At 36.8% G+C, this 9401-nt stretch overlaps 3 protein-coding genes across 3 annotated transcripts; 2 read left to right on the forward strand and 1 right to left on the reverse strand.

Moving 5' to 3' along the window:
* Window positions 1–749: 749 nt before the first annotated feature.
* RHIMIDRAFT_52654 (uncharacterized protein) lies at window positions 750–2375 on the forward strand. Its single transcript, XM_023615365.1, has 4 exons — window positions 750–897; window positions 952–1144; window positions 1196–1840; window positions 1906–2375. Exons 1-4 carry the CDS (start codon window positions 830–832, stop codon window positions 2284–2286), a joined length of 1287 nt encoding a protein of 428 aa, XP_023462819.1. The 5' UTR covers window positions 750–829; the 3' UTR covers window positions 2287–2375.
* Window positions 2271–3906, reverse strand: RHIMIDRAFT_246408 (actin-like protein 6B-like protein; the record flags this gene model as incomplete). The annotated part of the gene is made up of 8 exons (XM_023610310.1): window positions 2271–2432; window positions 2488–2655; window positions 2706–2826; window positions 2880–2941; window positions 2995–3286; window positions 3339–3537; window positions 3589–3825; window positions 3888–3906. The coding sequence occupies 8 exons, from the start codon at window positions 3904–3906 to the stop codon at window positions 2271–2273; spliced, it is 1260 nt and encodes a 419-aa protein (XP_023462820.1).
* Window positions 3907–5562: 1656 nt separating this feature from the next.
* Window positions 5563–6796, forward strand: RHIMIDRAFT_294629 (uncharacterized protein). The gene is made up of 2 exons (XM_023614108.1): window positions 5563–5918; window positions 5979–6796. Exons 1-2 carry the CDS (start codon window positions 5595–5597, stop codon window positions 6576–6578), a joined length of 924 nt encoding a protein of 307 aa, XP_023462821.1. The 5' UTR covers window positions 5563–5594; the 3' UTR covers window positions 6579–6796.
* The last annotated feature ends 2605 nt before the right edge of the window (window positions 6797–9401 follow it).

A 9401-nucleotide genomic window follows, 5' to 3' on the forward strand; every position in this document is an offset into this window, starting at 1 on the left:
ATGCGTATCTGTGTGTGTACTCCCCCCCCCCCTCTATTTTGACTTATATTACCCTTTTCTATTTTATGCCCGAGCACGTTGCTATTCTCCAGTTTGACACATGGCACGGTAATAGCCTCACAAGATATGTTCATTTGTCAGGTAGAGATTGACACAAATGACTATTTAGTTTAATTGTTACTTTAGCTGAGTATAACTAATGAAAGGTTTCATCCTTAATGCATCTTGTTGAACTATGCGAAATTGACTGTACGTGTGAACAACAATTTGTCATTATAGTAAGAAAATATATATTCTCAAAACAAAGACATAAACAATACACGATTTAATTACAGCTGAATGAATTATTATGCGGTAAAGAAGCAGATAAGAAAAAAAATGCAGATGAATGAAGCGGAATAATCAGCTTTCACCAGACAGTCTCTTTTAAATATTAAGGTAGAAACTAGCGCTCATTTAAAAAAGAGGGTAAAAGTTAAAGGGAGACTAAATGGCATATACAATCACCGATATACTTTTGAATAATAAACTTGATCTCTAGACGTTACTAACCTGCTTTCAAATTTAATTAGAGCCAATGCAATTCATTTAAGTTAAACTCTGTAAATTGAACATGATTTGTTGTTTTCTGTAAAAGTGACGTGGAATAACCATTTAAGGTCTACTTCCATTTTGAGCCAAAATTTTTCGGAAAGTGTGCAAAGTTGGGAGTGGAATGACTGTAATCAGAAAAGTTTTACCTTTTTTCACTTTTTCTCTTTTCACATAAACACTTTATTTTTCAACCCCTCCTTTTTCACAACCTTCCCTCCCTTTTCTTAAAAAAACAATGATGGAAGAAGGTCCAAAGAAGACAAGTAGAAATAGTATACCTGACTTTATTCAAAAGCTATACTTGTAAGTAAATTGTTATATATTGGATAAACTTTTTATCTAACCCAAAAAAAAAAGAATGCTGGAAAATATAGCATTTAAAGATATCGTCTCATGGGATAATTCAGGAACAAGCTTTTTGATAAAAGATATTAATGATTTTACAAAAATAATATTACCACAGCACTTTAAACACTGCAACTTTGCAAGCTTCGTACGCCAATTAAATAAATACGATTTTCATAAAATAAGGAATAATAAGCATGATCAGGCAAGCTTACCACGATACTTTAAAGGATCACCCTATTGAACTTTGTATTAGGTATGGCAGTTTAAACATGACTTCTTTCAAAGGGACAGAAAAGATTTATTAGAAGAGATCAAAAGAAAGACGACAGCCAAAAAGGATGATGTAGCAGAGGATGGAGCAGAAGATAACGATGTCATCAAAGACCTTAGGCAGCTTATTAGAAGACTTCAGTCACAAATAAAGCAGATGAAACAATCACAACAAGATTTGGAGTTGTCAGTTGAGAAAATGCATAAAAGGGACGAATCGATCACGAGTGAACTATTACGGTTTCAGCAAAATTTATTAAAAAAGGATGAACTATTAAAACAATGCATTCAACTTATCTCTGCAAACAACAATAATCATAGCAATAACAGTAATAATAATAATAACAATAGTAATCCTATCAAGAATGATCATCATTCTTTAACCCATGCCCTGGATAAGTTACAACAACAACAACAATTTCTTGCAAGCAACAAGGGCAAGAATAAACCTATTCTCACCGGCAATTGGACAACCCCACCTCGTGTGCTCTTGGTGGATGATGATTCTGTCTATAGAGATGTTTGTGGTAGAATGTTAGTCATGATGAAATGCTCAGTTGATTCAGCAAAGGATGGTATACAAGCCTTGGAGAAACTAAATCTGAATAAATACGATTTAATACTGATGGTAAAGGAACATGATATACAAGTAGATATACACGATTCTTATTGTAAAAAAAAAAAAAAATGTAGGACATCATGATGCCTAATATGGATGGAATCACGACTACAAGGAATATACGACGATTTGATACCATGACGCCTATAGTTTCCATGACATCCAATTTTACACAAACTGATATAATGGAATATATAAATATTGGAATGAATGATATTCTACCAAAACCATTCTCAAAGAACACATTATACGATATATTGGAAAAGCATTGTGCACATCTAAAATTACCCACTTATATAAACTCATCAACTAGTACAACACCTTTATTAATAGAGGAATCACAATCTGCAAACACTTCACCTACAACAACACCTACGCATCCTCATTCAAATGTTACAGACTATCTGACATTAAATAATCGAAAACGATCCAAATATTTTCATAACTTTCTGTGAATAATAGACTTTCCATGCTCTTCATACTCTTTCCTTGATATCCATAACTGATGAAATGTACCTAATGATGCCAAAATAGATCCACCAAGCCAACTGCCGCTTTTACGTTCCACTGTATTTCCTGATGCATGAATCTTGATTTTACTCTATACATATTACATCAATAAAAAAGACAAGTCATTTTACATAAAACCAACTTACTCCAGGCGCCTTTATCGGTAACTCATGGTTTAATCTCTCGGTAAATCCATTCAGTAACGTATTTCCTCCAGTGATAACAATATTGTTTAATAAAAGTGGGCGAAGATCAGCATCACAGCTACTTGCACTATTATAAATCATTTCATGTGCTCCCAAATAGTTTGTTTCCTATATAACTATAAATACAACGTATACACTCATATTTGTTCAAATTTTACCTGATCCAAAACTAGCTTTGGTTGAAAGAATAGCTCTGACATTTTAAGTCGTTCTATGCCAAATTCTTTATGATATCCATCAGGAAATTCAAACAATTTCTTTGGTTTTGACTCTAGTTGACTAATAACAATAGACATTAAAAGAGAGATTCTATCTTGAACCATGTCCCGTACCTTTCATCAAATGTCACATTGGATACTTCACACAAAGTTTCTTTATATTCATTCAAGACTCTCTAAATAAGAATATATCAGAGACATAAAATGTGCTGTCCAACTCATCCCTTACATTCACTTGATAATCATGAAAGCTTTCAGTTACTCCGTCTAATGACTTTAATTCTATCTGCGGTTGTTGTCCTGCTTCAACTGCCTCCTTTTTAGCAATTGTATAATGTGGTGTTACTTTATAGTTCAACTCTTTCTCCAGGTATTGCTTGATTTGGTCTGCTAACATGTCTCCAGCGACAGGTTGATGCAATATTCCTTTTTTTAACACATATCCTTCATATACAGGCACAACACTTGTCACGCCTGCTCCTGAATCAAGTACGAGTGCTGTTCCTCTTCCAACAGAAAATCTATTTCCCAATTTTAGAAAAAAAGAAATCCTATTTTCTATACTCTTCTTACGCTGTCATTACGGCATCCTGAGCAAGGTAAAAGGCAGGAAATGCGAATTTTTCAAAAGCCAATTCGATTGCCTTTTCTCGATTCTCAGTTGTATTCCATGCTGGTTCAGTACACAGTAAAGGATGTTCTTCAGGTTGAATGCTTAGCATAGATCGGAATGTTTCTTCCCAAATATTTTCCATGGCCTCCCAATCCTCGACTATAGAAAATGATTCGCGTCATTGTTGGATATTTTGAATATGAATCTTACTTATGCCGTCTTTTAAAGGATGTCTAATCTCCATGTGGCTTTTGAGCTTGTTTATCTTGTTGTCACCAATGTAATACTGTCGCTTCATATCCATTGATACGTCTTCTCCGTCTTGTTGCTGTCCTTGTTCAAGATATCCAAAGCGAGTAGGGAACATACATCGAGGGGTGTCTTCTCCAGCATAACCTGCACGAACTGAACTTGTACCAATGTCCAAAACAAGAGCATTTACTTCATCTGATTAGTGTGTTAGTTTCTAATTTCTTTAGCATTCCATTGTTCTGTTTAGCAATAATAACCTCCTCCGTAAGCGACCATGATTGAATAATTATAAAGAAAAAAAAAAAAGAATTTGCACTATTTTTTTTATTCAACCATGCTTTACTCTGATTGGACAGATTTTTTACCCTTCCTGACAAGGTTCAAGCATTGATATGATTTCTGTTAATCTTTCACTCCTTGTAGGCCTGGCTTACGTGCACATACTAAGATTATTTATGAAAAAAGGGTACACTTTTATGCCATTATCTACTAGTAATTCTGTTTCAAAAAAAAAGAAGAAAGAAAAAGTTCACGACATGGTCAACTTAACTGAAACCGATAACGTCGTCAGAAAAGAGCTTACTGATGCATATTTTATTATCTAATTTTTACTCAACTCATTTACTATACATATATATCAGGCATACAATACATGCTGTAGCTGACAAACTTACGGATGGCTGCAGACTATATGTTTTCTCTATTGAGGTTTTAATAACAAAACCATTGGCTTCCAAAAGCGGAGCCATCTTTGAATATTACACAATCCTGTGATTTATTAGATTATGAAGAACCAAAAATGTCAGATGAAAAGGCTCACTGTTTTTCTTTAAATGTTTTCAGATTTATATCCTTCAGCTTCTTCTGATTTAATCCTCTTCTAATCAGAACTGATTATCTGCTCAGTATTGCATGAGTTAGACCGGCTGCATGATCAAAAGTTCCTTGCATGAACCCACCAATTTTTTTATCCTCATTGTATCTCTTTTTTTTACTTTTGTTAACCTTGATCATAGTGTTTTTTTTGTTAGCATTAACCTCTAAAAGGATTGGTTTGATCCAGGCGGACATTTATTATGTATTTCTATGTCCATGTCACTTTTCTTTCGCTTTGTTTCTATATAATTTAGAGTGGTATGAATAACTCCTTAACTCCAAATTGCGTCCAGGCACAGATTTGATGTCAAATAGGATAATAAATGATCTCCAAAGCTATATTAACCTATCGTTGACAAAAGCTTAAAATGGCTGTTCTATCAGGGACTTGGAATGAATATCAATATCATGAAGAGGGCAAATGGTTACCGTTCCCAAGCCTTCAAGAGATATATGGTGGACCCTACAGTTGTAATTGTAAAAGTTGAAACGCTACAGAACAATGTTGCTCAACACATCATGTCTGGCTGCTATATCTTCCCATTTGGCTACAGACTTTATCATAATATGTAGAGAAAGCCTTGATAAAGACAAGGTAACCACATCTTTAAGCCCATTGGTTGCACTGGAATTATTTTTAATAAGTGGTTCCATTTCCATTGTTGATGCCCATTTGCCAAAGACCCAAAGATGCAACGCTTGTACAATTTGGCTTCATGCGGAAGAGTAGCATGAAAATAATTTATCGAAATTCCTAAAGACCCAAGAAGTTGTTATCGCTTGCTGATATAGTTGAAGAGCTGCTTGTTATGGACATCGTTTGACATTATACCCCTATGATCCACTTTTTTTTATCATTCACCTTTGAACAAATAAGATGAACTTCTTTCTCGAACAGTATGCTTTAATTATAATGTTGTAGAAAGTAAAGGCACTGTAATATCTAAAAGGCAATTAAGTTCCCGATAAGCAATATGGAAACACTATACTTGTTAAGGCTTGGCTAAGAATATCTCCTTATTCATAAATTAATTTAGCGCAGCAATTTTGTCTATTTCTTTCTCTCTCTCTCTTTTTGATTGATAATAATGCATCCTGCTATTGCAGTTGTATTAATTGGTGGAGGTGCTGTTGCAGCAGCCTTTGCTATTTGGGGTGGATATGAACTATTCACAACTTGGCATGAGCAATATAGAGAAAGGAGAGAATACGAAGAGTTTGTTAGAAGCACTTATGCTCAGTATGAAGGCAGGAACCAAAGGACGAATAATGAATTTGAATTTGAAGATGATGAAAAGGATAAAAATAACAAAAAAGATGATGACGATGATAGCGATAGGAATACCCTAAGAGCCTATCCTATGAGCAATGACCAATATGAATTAAGAAATAGAAGAGGACATACATTCGACGTAAGTAAAAATAAAGATTAGCTTGGATTAAAATTTGGTTGAACAATTATGCATTCGTAGTTTGATCAAGACCAATACGAGCTAACTGAGCTAGAAAAAAGTCTCGATGAAAAGAGAAGACGGTTGATGGCAGAACAAGCTTATTTGGATAGAGAAGAAGAAATTTTAAGAAAACGTCGAGAAGCTCTACAAGTGAATAAAGAAGATACTAATACCTCCATGTCAAGCACGATGACAGAAGCAGAATACGGAAGTACATTTAACCCTTTTATGGATTCCCATGAGAGTGATGATTCGATTTCCCATCACTTTGAAAATAATATGAACCTTACCAGTCATAGCGATGATGAAGACCAGCAGGAGCAGCAAAATGGTAACTATCAAGAAGCAAGTAGCAGCTCTCTGTACCACTCATTATCCTCATACGCCGAGCCGCATGAACTTCGATTCCCTGCTCCTTCTACTACAACAGAGAATCATTCTGTTACAACCAACTCTACAGTTCAATCAACAAGAGGACTATCGGACACAGAAGAAAGCTGGGATGCTGTCAGTGAAAGAGATTGGTTAAGGTCTGTGGATGGATCAGACGTGGACCATCCTCTTTCTGACTCACACAGTATCAAGAGTTTCAGCGATGAAGAACATCGTTGTGATTAATGCTTGTTTTTAATAAACACATGTCTTACCAACTTACTACATGTTGTCACTTCATATGTCAACAAAAGCACAAGTTCAGAAGCAAATAATAACAATTGTAATTTGTTATTGATAAATATTCTTATTGCCCGTTTGACAAAGTTGGTCAGTTGAATCTCTTCTTTGCCAAGCCCTTCTGCCTTCAACGCCAAGAGTATAAGCTCTAGACGAGAATGATGAGGCTGTAATAAACATTGAGGGTCTAGTCAATTTGACAGAAGAAAGCAAAGAGGCCATTACATTTATCCTTGATACAGCCTGGGGCATGAGAGCTTTATTTATCGCATGTAAGGAGTTTACATGAATGATATCAATTTGTCTTTTAATGGTAGTGAATGCCATGTACTTTATATGCCCAGTTTATACCAAAAACATGTCATCATTGAGATTCAAAATGTGTGTGTTGCAAAGTGGAACACTACCTCAAAGCTTATCACAGTTTTTAAAATATGAATAAAGTGTAAACTCGCTAAAAAAAAGACTGTGTCATGTGTGTATTGAACTATGCCTATCAAGTGCTTCTTACACTCGTAGCTCAGGATTTACTTAAGATAGTATGAATAATGCAACATGGTATATTGTTTATTATTTGGTTAATCTACAACAACAAGATCCTTAAAGCTTTCATGATACACTGCTTTTCTGGCAAAATCCAATGGAGTCTCTTGCTTAGCCGTATCCTCATCTATATCATCACCATCAAGGAATGTCTTGAGTATATTTGCAGAATGACCAGCAAGCATCTTGACACCAACATCGTCCTTCTTTACAGGTGCATCCAGGCTGTACATCATACCATCCTCACATACATTCCACCAGACCATTTCAGGGACCTCATAGCCAGCCTCATGGTACCTGCGACGGATAAGATCAAAGGCAGTTTCAAATTGATCGACCTTTTTGGTTTCATTACGGAATCTTCTCTCACGCTCGGCTTCAACTTCGCCAAAGGATCGTTCAGTGGTAGTAAAGACAAATAGACGCTTAATCATATCTTCCGGTTCGACCTTGTTTTCGGTAGCGAATGCCAGTAAAACGTCAGAAAAGGTACCCCTAAAATGATTATTGAACTTTGATTTTGATCTAGCTTTAACCTGTGCAACTTGTTGATCAAAAGGAAGCGATGTATCAACCTTGAAGATAGCTGGCGCCTTAGAGTAAGTGATTATAACACCATCAAATGGGGGCTTTGTCAAATTCGCAACCAGAAGAGATAGTCCAATAGTGGCATATGTAGAAGTGGTTTCTTCAACTGCTCGCCTGGCAGTAGGTAGATAACATACTGGGACACATTCTTCAAATTTCACTTGTTTGCGTGATCCATTGCCTTTTAATTGAGACGTACTGCGAAGACTTTCAATTAAGGCTTTCCATTGAGCATTTGCTAAATTTTCCTTGATTTCCATAAACTGTATCTTTAATTTGGGTGCGTTTTGAATGGTCTCTGCAAGTTTTTTTGGAATTTTTGTATCTAAAACTGAGTTTGTCAGGCTGCTGGGCAACATTGTCACACCACTGATCTTTGTTCTTCTCGGGAAAGCTGGAATATCAGGTTTCTTTTGACGAGACGCATTTTCTTCGTTCTTTGGCTTTTGTTTACCGAATGTCACGTCATCCATATAGTCCTTCACTGCATCTGGGGCATACTTAAAGAACTGACAAAGGTTGTTTCTGAAGCATACTGCTGGAACATGTGTAAAATCAATCTTCTTCCATTTGCCTTCAGCTTTGTAGTGTTCAACTATATCCAACGCATCACGGAGAGGAGTCAGGTATTGTTTGCGGTATAGGTCTCTAACCTTGTTAAGGTAGTGTTCGCGAGTCTCGCCATCGTCTTGGTGTTTTTCGGGAGGAAACAAGAGCTCGGCAATAGAAGTGGCCAGGAAAGTATGTTTGTCATGAGATCGGCACAGAGAAGGCGCCCATTTTCCTGCTAAACTAAGATTGAACCCTAAAGCGTGTCGTCCCTTCAGCACACCTTGCTCAATAGCGTCTTTGTTCCTTTGAAGTTGAGCCATGTCGGTCTTGAGTTGGTTGGCGAACATTCTTGCAATGGTAAAATGAAGTGCTCGGTAGACAGGATCAACTTGTAATAGTTTAGTAACGCGTTTATTGCGCTCTTTACGTATTTGCTCCTGAGTTTTTTTTGCCTCCGCTTGGACTTTTGCATTATGTTCGTCTCGCTTCTTGATATAGATTTCTGCATCCTTCTTTGCTTCTTCGGGGTCCATTGCTTTACGTTTTTGAAACCGCTTTTCACGTTTTTCGAATGCTATGTACTGTTTATGACTTTTAGCTGTTCGTGGCCACTTGAGTGCCTTGTAAACTTTACCAGAAGGACCCCGAAGCTCACCTTGAGCATAGATTGTAAGGATAGTGCAGAGATCCTTCCAACATCCATGACTCTTGAAGTCTCGTCTCTCTAACAGCTCTCCATAGTCTCGTCTCTTGTACTCTCTGCCTTCTTTCTCTGCCTTGATCCTGAAATACTCTTCTCTCTGCTGTGCCTTGAGCGCAGCGTCCGTGCGTACTGTTCCATCCACAAGCACATGCAGGTTAGCCAGAGCTGTACGTGGGTGATACTGAAGCAACCAACTGAAGGCACTCATGAACGGCGCTGTCAAACTCTGTCCACGGTGAATAGACCGAATATAGAAAATGATGTGTAACGTCAAGTCGACATCGGCCGCCCATGCAGCCTCAAGCATACGCCGTAAGTCTCGGTCGTCGGATACTCTATAGGATGCATAATAAAGATCCAAACAAGGGTCACTAGTGGAAAAG

Source organism: Rhizopus microsporus (genome assembly GCF_002708625.1).
Source record: "Rhizopus microsporus ATCC 52813 unplaced genomic scaffold scaffold_19, whole genome shotgun sequence".
NCBI lineage: Eukaryota > Fungi > Mucoromycota > Mucoromycetes > Mucorales > Rhizopodaceae > Rhizopus > Rhizopus microsporus.